Source organism: Heptranchias perlo, chromosome 6, assembly GCF_035084215.1.
Source record: "Heptranchias perlo isolate sHepPer1 chromosome 6, sHepPer1.hap1, whole genome shotgun sequence".
NCBI lineage: Eukaryota > Metazoa > Chordata > Chondrichthyes > Hexanchiformes > Hexanchidae > Heptranchias > Heptranchias perlo.
In genome coordinates this window covers 51,235,626-51,253,888 of record NC_090330.1, presented here as the reverse complement: position 1 = coordinate 51,253,888, position 18,263 = coordinate 51,235,626, and the positions used below count along the sequence as shown (strand labels likewise).

General features: G+C 43.0%; 1 protein-coding gene across 3 annotated transcripts in view; it reads left to right on the top strand.

The window, feature by feature from the left end:
* dlg2 (discs, large homolog 2 (Drosophila)) overlaps nt 1–18,038 on the top strand; it is an 861,897-nt gene extending 843,859 nt beyond the window's left edge. For all 3 annotated transcript variants that reach the window (XM_067986281.1, XM_067986283.1, XM_067986282.1), the window contains 2 exons: nt 2,178–2,269; nt 14,521–18,038. In XM_067986281.1, the coding sequence (XP_067842382.1) occupies nt 2,178–2,269; nt 14,521–14,627 (199 nt within the window). In that variant the 3' untranslated portion in view covers nt 14,628–18,038. The remainder of the gene's footprint in view (nt 1–2,177; nt 2,270–14,520) is intronic.
* The last annotated feature ends 225 nt before the right edge of the window (nt 18,039–18,263 follow it).

The following is an 18,263-nucleotide window of genomic DNA, read 5'->3' as shown; positions in this document are numbered from 1 at the left end:
AATTGGTCTGTAGAACTGGTTTTCATCCAATGATGAAGATGGGGTCCTAGCTTCAGTTGGAATGGAGGAACCACAAGAGAAAACAAAAACAAATCAACCCTCATTGTGTGATTTCTTCAGACGTGCTTTCCCTTCATGGCCTCTGATGAGTTCACTCATTCAGTATCAGGGTCTTCCTGTTGTCACATAAAAATGTGTTAGCACTCCATCTAATGCCATATCAATTATCAATATTGTGGCATTTGTTTGGCTTAAAACATTGCTTTTAAAGTTGGTGTTAGCCAATAAATCCCTCTTTTTAAAAAAAAGTTCCCACCTCCAAACTGGACAGCACAAATTCAGTGAAGCAGATAAAAAAGAGACTTTAGCATTTTTTAAGCTAAATCAGAAAATAGGTCATATAGAAAAAAGTGAAGTTAAAGCTAAGAACAAAAGAACAGAGGAGAATGGGAATGTAGAGAGAGAGAATGATTGAACAAACAGAATTGAAATGTTTATATTTTTAATCAGACTTCCTTTGGAAATGTTTATTTTTGCATAGAATTAATATTACAGTAAGAAAGCTATGCTAATGTCCAAGTAGTTTTATTGCTGTAATTTTTTTTGTATGTAAGCTTAACACTTTTCTGATATTCATGGCTAAACTACTGTTTTCATAAGCAGACCGAGTTGCTTATGAACTGAAGCCTAATTTTTTACTCTTTATCAGATAAGGCTAAGTTTAGCCCATATTTAACAATTAACCCTGAATTGCGGAAAATTGCTTACTGAAGAATCTCCCATTGCCTCAAAAGGCAGCAAATGCTACTGTGTAGTGGCTAAACTATTTGTTCTTGTAGAGATGGGAGAGCGCCCCTGCTCCTCCTAGTTCCACAGGATGGGTTTTTTAACAAAAAAATGTTTTACATTACCTGGATTTTCCAATCGAGGGGGTCACTGTAGAATCCTGAGCGAGGCAGGCATCGGGCATCACCATCTAATTTGTCGATGGGTTCCTTCCACATGCATAAGGACTCTAAGCTACATAGGGGCCAACACCTGTTTTAAGCATCTGCCCAAAACACCTAAGAAAATACCCCCACAAATTTAACAGTGGGGCTAATGCCTGAGCAGTTTGATATGCTTTGTGCCCATTTTTTGCCCAAAAAACAGGCACAAGGCCTACCAATTTCTACCCCACTGGTTGCAAGCACCACCTTTGTCTGTTTGGCTGATCTCAAAATTAGCACATAAAATATCCCTTCTCCTTCAAAGACCCTATAATTTGATTAATTCTGAATTAAAGCTTACAGGAGGCTCTCCGATAAATAATCACTAAGTGGCCATTACAGTATTCCAAGGAAGTGCTTGGATTCCTTCTTAAGGTTACCATGACTTTAAAATGATACATATATGGGTAGAATCTACGCAGGGGTTCTCCCGATCATCTGCTGAAGTTCAACAGAAACTCCAGAGAAACAGCGTGGATGGCTGTTTATGCCATTTCTCTGGGGTTTCCATTGATCTACCGCTGAAGGTATATTGGATGAGGGGAGTACCCCCGTGGAAGTTCCAGGTGATAGGCACACACATCTCACTGGTAAAAATTATGTCAGTAGTAGAAACAGAGATCAAAACTGGCACATACTACCATCTGGTGATGACAAGATAAGTCTCTTTCTGTTTTAATTCATACTTTTATTTCTCCTTACAACTCCAATGTTTTTTTTTCCTAATTTCTTGTACTACTCTATTCTTATTCTTCGCCTTGGCCTTAATTAAGACATTGATTTAAATTGCACAATAATCAGGCCCCTAGTGGTCACTTAATTCTGAGATACTAACAAGCTCAAATGGATTAATCCCAATATAAACAGCTGACACGGATATAGCAAGCTGAACGGCTTCCTTCTGTATCGTATTTTCTACGATTCTATCATTTTATGAAATCTAGAGAATCTGCTATAATATGTTGCTTCAGATGTTGTGTTCAGAAGCATTTTAATTACCTCCATGAAATTGTACTTTCAGCGATCCTTTCCACATGTCCTTGTTTTTTTCACTTAACCACTGGGTTGTTGAAATCCCCTTGATTGTCACATTATGATTTCCTACAGCCTCTCCTACAGAATCCTAATCATGGGCAAGCTTCTTGGTAAATATTGTGTAAAACGTGATGCTGACTTTTTCTGTTACAGGGAAATGAATAAGCGCCTGACAGAAGAGCAAGGCAAAAAGACATTTGATAGAGCTTTGAAACTGGAACAGGAATTTGGAGAACATTTTACAGGTGTGCATCCACTCAGCTACAATAAAGCTTTTGAAAAGAAATCAGAAAGCTTGTGCAGTGACTGTTCTGAAATGTCAGGATTAGCTTTCCTCAGTATATAAAGAGTAGCCGGTTTTGCTGCCCTTTATAGGTGAGACAAACTGCACCATTAGACTTTTACAGTAAAATCATTTTTGAGTTGTTTGCACATAGCTGTATGCAGTGGAACTTTGTCACTGTGCATTTTTCCATTGCATTTATTTCAGATTATAGTTTTGTTAAATGTAAGGTTAATCAAAAATGTATTTATGGAAACACAGTAGAGCACTAAGCAGAAAATAGCATGCAAATGATTTGTTCTACATTACTTTACATCCACTGCTAAATGCAATGCTTTTTGATATAGATTTATCAGTTCTAATCTGGACATGATACCAGTCTAGCCATTGTTAAAATACTTGATGATGGAATAGCTAATCTGACATGTGCTACTTCAGACGCTATTCAGCAACAGTTTACCATGTCATTACTTTGTCTATTTTTTTCAGTTATATTTTTTCAGCATATAATTGTAAGAAGATCAAGTCTTATTAAAAGTTAAGACTTGAAGTTTGTTCACATTTACAATATCTCTGATGTGACTAATTGCAGATATGTTGCTCTGGACTATTACAAACCATTTTGAAAGAGGTTTAAAATAATTTAAAGTGTGCAACCAGTAATTCTAACAGTAAAGTTCTTTCAACCCCAAAATCCTAACTGTAACTGCATACATCTGTGCTCTAAGGTGACACATTGTAAATAATAAAAAAATGAAAGGTAATACATTTAAAAGGCAGTATCAATAATCTAGGCTGACACTTCCGTGCGGTACTGAGGGAGTGCTGCACTGTCCGAGGTGCCGTCTTTCAGATAAGAGGTTAATCTTCCCTCTCAGGTGCACGATCCACCAAACGACCGCCCATAGCCAAAATCTACCCTGTACACTTCAATATAACACTAATAGTTCAAACATATATAGGAAACATACACAAAAATGTTTAATGGCCGTGAATGGTAATGATGTTTGACTGATCCTGGAACCCCTCTTTTTTCCAATGATTACAGAGCACTATTGGCAAACGCCTGGGGGCAGGTTCCCAGCTTGGTCAGAGAACAATTCACGATGACCTGACAAATAGAATTGTTAAACGCAACAAACAAACTTTTTAAATCCATAAAAGTTTTTTTTTATTCGTTCATGGGATGTGGGCGTCACTGGGGCGGCCAGCCTTTATTGCCCATCCCTAATTGCCTTTGAGAAGGTGGTGGTGAGCCGTCTTCTTAAACCGTTGCAGTCTATTTGGTGAAGATTTTCCACAGTGCTGTTGGGTAGGGAGTTCCAGGATTTTGACCCAGCGACGATGAAGGAACGGCGATATATTTCCAAGTTGGGATGGTGTGTGACTTGGAGCAGAACATGCAGGTGGTGTTGTTCCCATGTGCTTGCTGCCATTGTCCTACTTGATGGTAGAAGTCGGGGGTTTGGGAGGTGCTGTCGAAGAAGCCTTGGCGAGTTGCTGTTCTGTGGATGGTACACACTGCAGCCACAGTGCACCGGTGGTGAAGAGAGTGAATGTTTAGGGTGGTGGATAGGGTGCAAATCAAGCGGGCTGCTTTGTCCTGGATGGTGTCAAGCTTCTTGAGTGTTGTTGGAGCTGCACTCATCCAGGCAAGTGGAGAGTATTCCATCACACTCCTGACTTGTGCCTTGTAGATGGTGGAAAGGCTTTGGGGAGTCAGGAGGTGAGTCACTTGCTGCAGAATACCCAGCCTCTGACCAGCTTTTGTAGCCACAGTATTTATATGGCTGGTCCAGTTAAGTTTCTGGTCAATTGTGACCCCCAGCATGTTGATGGTGGGGGATTCGGCAATGGTAATGCCGTTGAATGTCAAGGGGAGGTGGTTAGACTCTCTCTTGTTGGAGGTGGTCATTGCCTGGCACTTGTCTGGCGCAAATGTTACTTGCCACTTATCAGCCTAAACCTGGATGTTGCCCAGGTCTTGCTGCACGCGGGCACGGACTGCTTCATTATCTGTGGGGTTGCGAAAGGAACTGAACACTCTGCAATCATCAGCGAACATTCCCATTTCTGACCTTATGATGGAGGGAAGGTCATTGATGAAGCAGCTGAAGATGGTTGGGCCTAGGATATTGCCCTGAGGAACTTCTGCAGCAATGTCCTGGGGCTGAGATGACTGGCCTCCAACAACCACTACCATCTTCCTTTGAGCTAGGTATGACTGCAGCCACTGGAGAGTTTTCCCCCTGATTCCCATTGACTTCAATTTTACCAGGGCTCCTTGGTGCCACACTCGGTCAAATGCTGCCTTGATGTCAAGCGCAGTCACTCTCACCTCACCTCTGGAATTCAGCTCTTTTGTCCATGTTTGGACCAAGGCTGTAATGAGGTCTGGAGCCGAGTGGTCCTGGCGGAACCCAAACTGAACATCGGTGAGCAGGTTATTGGTGAGTAAGTGCCGCTTGATAGCACTGTTGACGACACTTTCCATCACTTTGCTGATGATTGAGAGTCGACTGATGGGGTGGTAATTGACCGGATTGGATTTGTCCTGCTTTTTGTGGACAGGACATACCTGGGCAATTTTCCACATTGTCGGGTAGATGCCAGTGTTGTAGCTGTACTGGAACAGTTTGGCTAGAGGTGCGGCTAGTTCTGGAGCACATGTCTTCAGCACTACAGCCGGGATGTTGTCGGGGCCCATTGCCTTTGCTGTATCCAGTGCACTCAGCCGTTTCTTGATATCACGTGGGGTGAATCAAATTGGCTGAAGACTGGCTTCTATGATAGTGGAGATATTGGGAGGAGGCCGAGATGGATCATCCACTCGGCACTTCTGGCTGAAGATGGTTGCAAATGCTTCAGCCTTGTCTTTTGCACTCACGTGCTGAGCTCTGCCATCATTGAGGATGGGGATATTGACAGAGCCTCCTCTTCCTGTAAGTTGTTTAATTGTCCACCACCATTCAGGACTGGATGTGGCAGGACTGCAGAGCTTTGATCTGATCCATTGGTCATGGAATCGCTTAGCTCTGTCTAGCATGTTGATTCCGCTGTTTAACATGCAAGTAGTCTTGTGTTGTAGCTTCACCAGGTTGGCACCTCATTTTTAGGTATGCCTGGTGCTGCTCCTGGCATGCTCTTCTACAATCCTCATTGAACCAGGGTTGATCCACTTGCTTGTTGGTAATGGTAGAGCGAGGAATATGCCGGGCCATGAGGTTACAGATTGTGCTGGAATATAATTCTGCTGCTGCTGATGGCCCACAGCGCCTCATGGACGCCCAGTTTTGAGCTGCTAGATCTGTTCTGAATCTATCCCATTTAGCACACAACACATTGGATGGTGTCCTCAGTGCAAAGACGGGACTTCGTCTCCATGAGGACTGATAACATAGCAGTTGAAACCTCCCTGCTTCCAGGATTTAATACAAGCAGTGACGAACAGATATAATATTTTTGAAATAGTAGCTAAGTATTCACTGGGGATTGAAATGAGCAAATCATAGAATCATAGACGGTTACAGCATGGAAGGAGGCCATTCGGCCCATCGAATCCGCACCGGCTCTATGCATGAGCAATCCAGCTCGTCCCACTGCCCCGCCCTATCCCCGTAGCCCTGCATATTTTTTCATTTCAAGAACTTATCCAGTTCACTTTTGAAGGCAATGATTGAATCTGCCTCCACCATTCACCTGGGCTGTGCATTTCAGATCCTAACCACTCACTGTATAAAAAGTTTTTCCTCATATCACCTTTGATTCTTTTGCCAATCACCTTAAATCTATGCCCTCTGGTTCTTGACCCTTCCGCCAATGGGAACAGTTTCTCTCTATCTACTCTGTCTAGATCCTTCATGATTTTGAATACCTCTATCAAATCTCCTCTCAACCTTCTCTGTTCCAAGGAGAGCAATCCCAGATTCTCCAGTCCTCGTAATTTAAGTCCCTCATCCCTGGAATCTTTCTAGTAAATCTCCTCTGCACCCTCTCTAAGGCCTTCACATGCTTCCAAAAGTGCGTTGCCCAGAACTGGACATACTACTCCAGTTGTGGCCGAACCAGTGTTTTATAAAGGTTCAGCATGACTTCCTTGCCTTTGTACTCTATGCTTCTATTTATAAAGCCCAGGACCCCGTATGCTTTTTCAACCACTTTCTCAACCTGCCTTGCCAACTTCAATGATTTGTGCGCATATACTCCCAAATCCCTCTGTTCCTCTACCTCTTTTAGAATTGTGCCCTCTAATTTATATTGCCTCTCCTCATTTTTCCTACCGAAATGCATCACCTCGCATTTTTCCACATGAAACTTCATCTGCCATGTATCTGCCCATGCCACCACAGTGTCGATATCCTCTTTTTTCATTCGTTCATGGGATGTGGGAGTTTGTGGCAAGGCCAGCATTTATTGCCCATCCCTAATTGCCCTTGAGAAGGTGGTGGTGAGCCGCCTTCTTGAACTGCTGCAGTCCATGTGGTGAAGGTTCTCCCACAGTGCTGTTAGGTAGGGAGTTCCAGGATTTTGACCCAGTGACGATGAAGGAACGGCGATATATTTCCAAGTCGGGATGGTGTGTCACTTGGAGGGGAATGTGCAGGTAGTGTTGGTCCCATGTGCCTGCTGCCCTTGTCCTTCCAGATGGTAGAGGTTGCAGGTTTGGGAGGTGCTGTCGAAGAAGCCTTGGCGAGTTGCTGCCGTGCATCCTGTGGATGGTACACACTGCAGCCATCGTGCGCCGGTGGTGAAGGGAGTAAATGTTTAGGGTGGTGGATGGGGTGCCAATCAAGTGGGCTGCTTTGTTCTGGACGGTGTCAAGCTTCTTGAGTGTTGTTGGAGCTGCAGTCATCCAGGCAAGTGGAGAGTATTCCATCACACTCCTGACTTGTGCCTTGTAGATGGTGGAAAGGCTTTGGGAAGTCAGGAGGTGAGTCACTCGCTGCAGAATACCCAGCCTCTGACCTGCTCTTGTAGCCACAGTATTTATGTGGCTGGTCCAGTTAAGTTTCTGGTCGATGGTGACCCCCTGGATGTTGATGGTGGGGGATTCGGCGATGGTAATGCCGTTGAATGTCAAGGGGAGGTGGTTAGACTCTCTCTTGTTGGAGGTGGTCATTGCCTGGCACTTGTCTGGCGCAAGTGTTACTTGCCACTTATTAGCCCAAGCCTGGATGTTGTCCAGGTCTTGCTGCATGCGGGCGCGGACTGCTTCATTATCTGTGGGGTTTCGAAAGGAACTGAACACTGTGCAATCGTCAGCGAACATCCCCATTTCTGACCTTATGATGGAGGGAAGGTCATTGATGAAGCAGCTGAAGATGGTTGGGCCTAGGATATTGCCCTGAGGAACTCCTGCAGCAATGTCCTGGGGCTGAGATGATTGGCCTCCAACAACCACTACCATCTTTCTTTGTGCTAGGTATGACTGCAGCCACTGGAGAGTTTTCCCCCTGATTCCCATTGACTTCAATTTTACCAGGGCTCCTTGGTGCCACACTCATTCAAATGCTGCCTTGATGTCAAGGGCAGTCACTCTCACCTCACCTCTGGAATTCAGCTCTTTTGTCCATGTTTGGACCAAGGCTGTAATGAGGTCTGGAGCCAAGTGGTCCTGGCGGAACCCAAACTGAGCATCGGTGTGCAGGTTATTGGTGAGTAAGTGCTGCTTGATAGCACTGTCGACGATAACTTCCATCACTTTGCTGATGGTTGAGAGTAGACTGATGGGGCGGTAATTGGCTGGATTGGATGTGTCCTGCTTTTTGTGGATAGGACATACCTGGGCAATTTTCCACATTGTTGGGTAAATGCCAGTGTTGTAGCTGTACTGGAACAGTTTGGCTAGAGGTGCGGCTAATTTTGGAGCACTAGTCTTCAACACTACAGCCAGGATGTGGTCGGGGCCCATAGCCTTTGTTGTATCCAGTGCACCCTGCCGTTTCTTAATATCATGTGGAGTGAATCAAATTGGCTGAAGACTGGCTTCTATGATGGTGGAGATATTGGGAGGAGGCCGAGATGGATCATCCACTCGGCACTTCTGGCTGAAGATGGTTGCAAATGCTTCAGCCTTGTCTTTTGCACTCACGTGCTGAGCTCTGCCATCATTGAGGATGGGGATATTGACAGAGCCTCCTCCTCCTGTAAGTTGTTTAATTGTCCACCACCATTCAGGATTGGATGTGGCAGGACTGCAGAGCTTTGATCTGATCCATTGGTCATGGAATCGCTTAGCTCTGTCTAGCATGTTGATTCCGCTGTTTAACATGCAAGTAGTCTTGTGTTGTAGCTTCACCAGGTTGGCACCTCATTTTTAGGTATGCCTGGTGCTGCTCCTGGCATGCTCTTCTACAATCCTCATTGAACCAGGGTTGATCCACTTGCTTGTTGGTAATGGTAGAGCGAGGAATATGCCGGGCCATGAGGTTACAGATTGTGCTGGAATATAATTCTGCTGCTGCTGATGGCCCACAGCGCCTCATGGACGCCCAGTTTTGAGCTGCTAGATCTGTTCTGAATCTATCCCATTTAGCACACAACACATTGGATGGTGTCCTCAGTGCAAAGACGGGACTTCGTCTCCATGAGGACTGATAACATAGCAGTTGAAACCTCCCTGCTTCCAGGATTTAATACAAGCAGTGACGAACAGATATAATATTTTTGAAATAGTAGCTAAGTATTCACTGGGGATTGAAATGAGCAAATCATAGAATCATAGACGGTTACAGCATGGAAGGAGGCCATTCGGCCCATCGAATCCGCACCGGCTCTATGCATGAGCAATCCAGCTCGTCCCACTGCCCCGCCCTATCCCCGTAGCCCTGCATATTTTTTCATTTCAAGAACTTATCCAGTTCACTTTTGAAGGCAATGATTGAATCTGCCTCCACCATTCACCTGGGCTGTGCATTTCAGATCCTAACCACTCACTGTATAAAAAGTTTTTCCTCATATCACCTTTGATTCTTTTGCCAATCACCTTAAATCTATGCCCTCTGGTTCTTGACCCTTCCGCCAATGGGAACAGTTTCTCTCTATCTACTCTGTCTAGATCCTTCATGATTTTGAATACCTCTATCAAATCTCCTCTCAACCTTCTCTGTTCCAAGGAGAGCAATCCCAGATTCTCCAGTCCTCGTAATTTAAGTCCCTCATCCCTGGAATCTTTCTAGTAAATCTCCTCTGCACCCTCTCTAAGGCCTTCACATGCTTCCAAAAGTGCGTTGCCCAGAACTGGACATACTACTCCAGTTGTGGCCGAACCAGTGTTTTATAAAGGTTCAGCATGACTTCCTTGCCTTTGTACTCTATGCTTCTATTTATAAAGCCCAGGACCCCGTATGCTTTTTCAACCACTTTCTCAACCTGCCTTGCCAACTTCAATGATTTGTGCGCATATACTCCCAAATCCCTCTGTTCCTCTACCTCTTTTAGAATTGTGCCCTCTAATTTATATTGCCTCTCCTCATTTTTCCTACCGAAATGCATCACCTCGCATTTTTCCACATGAAACTTCATCTGCCATGTATCTGCCCATGCCACCACAGTGTCGATATCCTCTTTTTTCATTCGTTCATGGGATGTGGGAGTTTGTGGCAAGGCCAGCATTTATTGCCCATCCCTAATTGCCCTTGAGAAGGTGGTGGTGAGCCGCCTTCTTGAACTGCTGCAGTCCATGTGGTGAAGGTTCTCCCACAGTGCTGTTAGGTAGGGAGTTCCAGGATTTTGACCCAGTGACGATGAAGGAACGGCGATATATTTCCAAGTCGGGATGGTGTGTCACTTGGAGGGGAATGTGCAGGTAGTGTTGGTCCCATGTGCCTGCTGCCCTTGTCCTTCCAGATGGTAGAGGTTGCAGGTTTGGGAGGTGCTGTCGAAGAAGCCTTGGCGAGTTGCTGCCGTGCATCCTGTGGATGGTACACACTGCAGCCATCGTGCGCCGGTGGTGAAGGGAGTAAATGTTTAGGGTGGTGGATGGGGTGCCAATCAAGTGGGCTGCTTTGTTCTGGACGGTGTCAAGCTTCTTGAGTGTTGTTGGAGCTGCAGTCATCCAGGCAAGTGGAGAGTATTCCATCACACTCCTGACTTGTGCCTTGTAGATGGTGGAAAGGCTTTGGGAAGTCAGGAGGTGAGTCACTCGCTGCAGAATACCCAGCCTCTGACCTGCTCTTGTAGCCACAGTATTTATGTGGCTGGTCCAGTTAAGTTTCTGGTCGATGGTGACCCCCTGGATGTTGATGGTGGGGGATTCGGCGATGGTAATGCCGTTGAATGTCAAGGGGAGGTGGTTAGACTCTCTCTTGTTGGAGGTGGTCATTGCCTGGCACTTGTCTGGCGCAAGTGTTACTTGCCACTTATTAGCCCAAGCCTGGATGTTGTCCAGGTCTTGCTGCATGCGGGCGCGGACTGCTTCATTATCTGTGGGGTTTCGAAAGGAACTGAACACTGTGCAATCGTCAGCGAACATCCCCATTTCTGACCTTATGATGGAGGGAAGGTCATTGATGAAGCAGCTGAAGATGGTTGGGCCTAGGATATTGCCCTGAGGAACTCCTGCAGCAATGTCCTGGGGCTGAGATGATTGGCCTCCAACAACCACTACCATCTTTCTTTGTGCTAGGTATGACTGCAGCCACTGGAGAGTTTTCCCCCTGATTCCCATTGACTTCAATTTTACCAGGGCTCCTTGGTGCCACACTCATTCAAATGCTGCCTTGATGTCAAGGGCAGTCACTCTCACCTCACCTCTGGAATTCAGCTCTTTTGTCCATGTTTGGACCAAGGCTGTAATGAGGTCTGGAGCCAAGTGGTCCTGGCGGAACCCAAACTGAGCATCGGTGTGCAGGTTATTGGTGAGTAAGTGCTGCTTGATAGCACTGTCGACGATAACTTCCATCACTTTGCTGATGGTTGAGAGTAGACTGATGGGGCGGTAATTGGCTGGATTGGATGTGTCCTGCTTTTTGTGGATAGGACATACCTGGGCAATTTTCCACATTGTTGGGTAAATGCCAGTGTTGTAGCTGTACTGGAACAGTTTGGCTAGAGGTGCGGCTAATTTTGGAGCACTAGTCTTCAACACTACAGCCAGGATGTGGTCGGGGCCCATAGCCTTTGTTGTATCCAGTGCACCCTGCCGTTTCTTAATATCATGTGGAGTGAATCAAATTGGCTGAAGACTGGCTTCTATGATGGTGGAGATATTGGGAGGAGGCCGAGATGGATCATCCACTCGGCACTTCTGGCTGAAGATGGTTGCAAATGCTTCAGCCTTGTCTTTTGCACTCACGTGCTGAGCTCTGCCATCATTGAGGATGGGGATATTGACAGAGCCTCCTCCTCCTGTAAGTTGTTTAATTGTCCACCACCATTCAGGATTGGATGTGGCAGGACTGCAGAGCTTTGATCTGATCCATTGGTCATGGAATCGCTTAGCTCTGTCTAGCATGTTGATTCCGCTGTTTAACATGCAAGTAGTCTTGTGTTGTAGCTTCACCAGGTTGGCACCTGGTTTTTAGGTATGCCTGGTGCTGCTCCTGGCATGCTCTTCTACAATCCTCATTGAACCGCTGGCTTGTTGGTAATGGTAGAGTGAGGAATATGCCGGGCCATGAGGTTACAGATTGTGCTGGAATATAATTCTGCTGCTGCTGGCCCACAGTGCCTCATGGATGCCCAATTTTGAGCTGCTACATCTGTTCTGAATCTATCCCATTTAGCACGGTGGTTGTGCCACACAACACCTTGGATGGTGTCCTCAGTGTGAAGACAGGACTTCGTCTCCACAAGGATTGTGCGGTGGTCACTCCTACCAATACTGTCATGAACAGATGCATCTGCGACAGGTAGATTGGTGAGGACGAGGTCAAGTAGGTTTTTCCCTCAGTGTTGGTTCTCTCACCACCTGCCGTAGGCCCAGTCTGGCAGACTATGTCCTTCAGGACTCGGCCAGCTCGATCAGTAGTGGTGCTACCGAGCCACTCTTAGTGATGGACATTTAAGTCATCCACCCAGAGAACATTTTGTGCCCTTGCTACCCTCAGTGCTTCCTACAAGTGGTGCTCAACATGGAGGAGGACTGATCCATCAGCTGAGGGATGGCGGTAGGTGGTAATCAGCAGGAGATTTCCTTGCCCATGTTTGGCCTGATGCTATGAGATTTCATGGGGTCCGACGTCAATGTTGAGGACCCCCAGGGCCACTCCCTCCTGACTGTATATTACTGTACCGCCACCTCTGGTGGGTCTGTCCTGCCGGTGGGACAGGACATACCCAGGGATGGTGATGGAAGAGTCTGAGGACTTTGGCTGAAAGGTATGATTCTGTGAGTATGGCTATGTCATATAGTCAGGCTGTTGCTTGACTAGTCTGTAGGACAGCTCACCCTATTTTGGCACAAATCCCCAGATGTTAGTGAGGAGGACTTTGCAGGGTTGACTGGACTTCGTTTGCCTTGGTCGTGTCCGGAGCCTCGTGCTGCGTCCGGTTTTATTCTAATTATGACTTTTTGTAGCAAGATTGTATAACTGAGTGGCTTGCTCGGCCATTTCAGAATCGACCACATTGCTGTGCGTCTGGAGTCACATGTAGGCCGGACTGGGTAAGGACAGCAGGTTTCCTTCCCTAAAGGGCATTAGTGAACCAGATGGGTTTTTACGACAATCCGGTAGTTTCATGGCCACCATTACTAATACTAGTTTCTTTTAATTCCAGATTTTATTTAATTATTTGAATTTAAATTCCTCAACTGCTCATGGCAGGATTTGAACTCGTGACCCCAGATTACTAGTCCAGTAACATAACCACTATGCTACCGTACCCGCTATCACAATCCTCCACACTGTTCACTATCCTTCCAAATTTTGTGTCATCTGCAAATTTTGAAATTGTGACCTGTACTCCAAAGTCCAAATGATTAATATATATCAAGAAAATCAGTGGTCCCAGCACCGACCCCTAGGGAACACCACTGCACACCTCTCTCCAGTCTGAAAAACAGCCATTTACCACTACTCTCTGTTTCCTGTCATTTAGCCAATTCTGTATCCATGTTGCTATTGCCCCTTTTATTCCATGGGCCGCAACCTTAATAGCAAGCCTAACATGTGGCACTTTATCAAATGCTTTTTGAAAATCCATATACACCACATCAACTGCATTACCCTCATCTACCTCATCAAAAAACTCTTTTTTGACTCAACTCAATCAAGTTGGTTCAACGCGATTTGCCTTTAACAAATCCGTGCTGACTTTCCCTAATCAATCCACACTCGTCCAAGTGACTATTGATTCTGTCCCGAATTATCGTTTTCAAAAATTTCCCCACCACTGAGGTTAAACTGACTGGCCTATAGTTGCTGGGTTTATCTTTACACCCTTTTTTGAACAAAGTTGTAACATTTGCAATCCTCCAGTCCTCTGGCACCACTCCTGTACCTAAGGATGTCTAGAAGATTATGGCCAGCACCTCTACAATTTCCCCCCTTACTTCCCTCAGCATCCTAGGGTATCTGAATATCAGAACATAGGGAAGTACAGAACCAGGAAAGGTTCTGTAGTCCACCTGGCTAGTCTTAAAAATATATACCTAAATATGTGACAGTCCAAATGTGTGTGTTCTTAAAAAATAAAATCAGAAGCACACTGTGAAGAACCCCAACTTCACAAAGCTGTTTCAAAGCCTTAGCTGTGCTAATGGCTCGCTCTCCAATCTGAGAGCACAATGTATGAGACTGTTGTGTTTTCAACATTAACTGAGCCAAAAAAAACAAGAAATGTCTTATCCATCCTGTTTTTTCTCTCATCCCCTTCATACCTCTATGAAAGCAGCAGAAAAGTGGAATTGTGGAATTCTCTCTCCCAATAGGCTGTGAATGCTGGGTCAATTGAAATTTTCAAGACTGAGATCGATAGATTTTGTTGGGTAAGGGTATCAAGGGATATGTATCAAAGACAGGTAAATGGAGTTGAGGTTCAGATCAGCCATGGTCTAATTGAACGGTGGTACAGGCTCGAGGGGCTGAATGGCCTACTCCTGTTCCTATGGTCCTAGGTCATTTCTGCTGTTGACTAACCAGCAGAATAATATTGACATCAGAGGAAAATCCAATGACCCATTCTTGAAGTAATAAGTGTAAAGACTAAAATTAAGGAAAATTATCAAACTATAATCACAAGCATTAATTCTTGTTTTATTTAAACCCACAGCAATAGTACAAGGAGAAACCTTGGAAGAGATTTACAACCAATGCAAACTAGCTATTGAAGAACAGTCTGGTCCATACATTTGGATTCCCTCAAAGGAGAAATTGTGAATCAGCCATAGATGTGAGACTGATGAGAAAACCTGTTCAGATAGTAACATTTAATTTGTTTTAATTGCATTTTCATCTCTATCAATGCGCATAATCATGAATGTACTTTGAGTTAGAAACTCAGCAGGACGTTTCTGCACAGGTCAGAGCTATGTTTGGGGGGAGGGGGTGCAAAAACAACCAAGACAAGATTTGGCAAAGAAGAAAGGGATTCTGGGACACCACGGAGGAGCCTACAGCTTTTGCGTATCCAACCCTCATGTGTACTGAATTCTTGTGTGAGGAGTTTAGACCTTATTGTGATCAAATGAACAAAGCAGGGACTCCTGTACTTAGTTTTATTCCCTGACAGGGCAGTGCCCAACATTACATCATCCAGCAACCTGTGTGCATTAGTGATTACTGTCCTGCAGATTTTGTAACTATGCAGATAGAATTCATCACATAATTTTCTAAACATTTTTTTTTGTTGAGACTGAACATTATATAAAAATGAACTCACATCTATAAAATCCAAATAAGAAGAATTTTCAAGTGTTCAACACATTTTAGAATGTGTCTAATTTGACAACAGGTTAAAATCAGGATAAGCTTCAATACTTACAATATACATTTTAATATTTGTATTCAGAGGTTATTGAAATAATTTATAGTAAAGAAAATATATTGCTGTAAATTGTGAAGTCTATTGGTCATGTTTTATGACAGATCCAGCATTGACTGGAAGTATTATTTTTTAAAAATCTAGGAAGGAGGGCAATTTGCAACTGGTTTTACATGATTAGAATCTAAATGAACTGAATATCAATCGATCTGTGAATAACAATAAATTCACTGCCATCTCCAGCTGTTGCTAGTGAAAATTAACTTACTTTTTTCCCTTATGAAATAAGCATGCGGCTTGAAATTTTATCCTCTAATTAGTCAATGTTAATTTGTGTGCTCTGCATTACAATTTGAAGAGTAATAACTGTGGCTAAGTACAATCAAAAAAAGGCCATTGTGATTTCCTACATAGCCATAGTAATGTTTTATTATTTTAGTTTAATCCAGTTTATTATTTAGTTCTGTGCCGTGTGGCTGCTTCTAGTCTGGAGCTGCTTTAAAATTTACCCATTTTGCTTTTTGCTTTTTTTTTGTTTAGCTGGAATTTTATCTTTTGTAATATTGAGTGAATTGTACTGTACAGACTGCTGTATTTAAGGTGCACTGTAAGATTATGCTTGTCCTGTGCTGGTTTGATCACAGTTAAACTCAATTTTAGCCTATAGTACAAATTTAAAATACTCCATACTCATTACAAGTGCAGTAAACAGAGAATTTTAAACTCTGAATAGATACAGCACTTTTCAACCCGGAACACAGGTGATGGGCTCACTTGTCTGATTTACCATTTCCTTTCATTCAATCTTTATTGCACGCTGTCTGTGCACACTTATCAATGTGCATTCCAGGATAGCTGCAAAAATGATCACAACCGTTAGAAAATTTGGGGGAGGGAAATGGGTATGGAATAAACAAATTGACCCATCAGTGAAGCTTTCAATTCAATTTGACCAGCTACTTGCGGAATATTTATTAACTATTGGCTCAGAATGTTAGAATTCTCAGGAGTTAAACTTACCACACTTGGGTATCACAGAACCTGAATTTAGGCTCCCATGGAGTACCAAATTCTGTCAATTTCTGTTATTTTTTCCCACTTTAATCAATGCATGTGAAGCCAATTATCCTGAAATCTCCAAAGCAAAGTTACATACTTATGATGTCTGTACTTTATTTTAATTTATTTATAAAGTGCTCTAAGACGCATTTTCTCCAATTTCTAAAGATCAGCAAAGTGATTTGCATTTCTGATGTTGATCTCCTAGACTTTATATGGAATGACCAATATGCCATTGTCCCTTCGCGTGATCTTAAGTGATTCTATTTGCAGAGCGTTGGGTTGGGGTGGGGGGAATCTTCTAGATCCTATATATTTTTACAGGGAGTGAAATCATCTGCCTCTACTTCTTTTAAAAGCCCTAATGAAAGTACTCTAAATATTCCACTGTGTCAAAATCTGGGAACTTGAAGGGGCCAAGACCCATTGGTCTTACCATAGTTAAATGCAGCAACTAATCTGAGGAATTTAAAGCTTTTGCACATTTTGTAATTTTATGCTGATCAATAACATAACCAGAGGGAAAGGCCTTGTTTCAAAACTTGCAGATTAATCCCTGATACTATACTACCTGCCGTAGTTGGATGAGACTGAAGAAGAAGCTCCACTGCTGGAACAAGCTCATAGTTACCTGTATAGAGAATTTTACAATGCAGATTAGTTACCTACTGATTGTAAATAATCAATTCCATCCATTCCATTTGTGTAAAGAAAAAAGCACACATAAATAAAGAATTCAGTTGTATATTTAACAATATAAATAAGTACTCATGCTTGTTTATAATTTTAAAAATTTAATTACCCTTTATTGCACATAAACACACTTGTATATACTGCTTTTGATCACAGTTCCATGTTTTTGTCAGATGTTGGCTGCACTATTTCACAATGAACCTGCAAAACCTTAATTCAATAAACCACTTCTCTATACACTGTCACATGCACATTTAATTATGACGTCTGCAATGTTGTGCTATTTGTTACTTTTCTGCCTTTCCTATTTTAAGTGTTTTGTTACAGAAAAGTTTAATTTAATAATTTAAAGCTTGCAAAGATGAATTTTATTGAGTGAAATGTTTAATTTTTCTTTGTAAACTATTCTAAAATTAACACATGGTGCTTAAAGTCTCTCTTTGGACTTGATTCCCAGCAATAATTATTGTCTGATGCAAATATTTGATTAAAGAATAAATTCTGAATCAATTGAAGAAACCAAGATGACACCAAATAGTCTAAAGATAACTCTTATTCTTACAAATGGAACAAAAAACAGACATTCTAAAACTAAACTTAAAATTCTTTCTGTCAACAGGAAAAAAGCAAAAACATATCTGAAATAAATGTAAAACTGGTGCATTCTAAATTATGTATTAATAGCTATCATGAATAGTCTAGCAGATTTCATACTGGAATAGAAGACTTATGCTAATTAAATCATTCTGCTCTCACTTCAAACTTTAATTAGTGTCGTATCCTATTCCAACATAAACCATGATGGGTCATTCACTATAGCTTTAATAAAGTTTGTCTCAGCAAAATCCTCAGTTATAAGGTGCAGTAATTATCCTCATGTTTGAAGCAACATTGTCTCTTGTGGTTTGGCCACAACTAGACTTTATTTTGAAATTGTAACAAATGAAAGCTGAAGCTCAGCTGTCTCAAAGTTCTACAAGGATCTGTGCAATTTGTGTAAAAGCCTTGGGTGTGAATGACACAATGTACTGTTTGTGGTACTGTAAATAAATATGGCAGCTGAATTCTCTAGTGCCACTACCTTCATTTCTGAAATGCACTTCAAATATACCTTCAAGACTGTTACAATGCTGAGACTTTTAGGGAATATTAATGTTGATTTGTTTAGCAATTTGGCCATGGAAAGGGAAACTTCCCCTTTAAACAGGCACTAAGACAAAGGGATCGATTTTAAACCACTCCACACGACAAGAAAGAGGCAGGGCAACCTCTAGAATCAA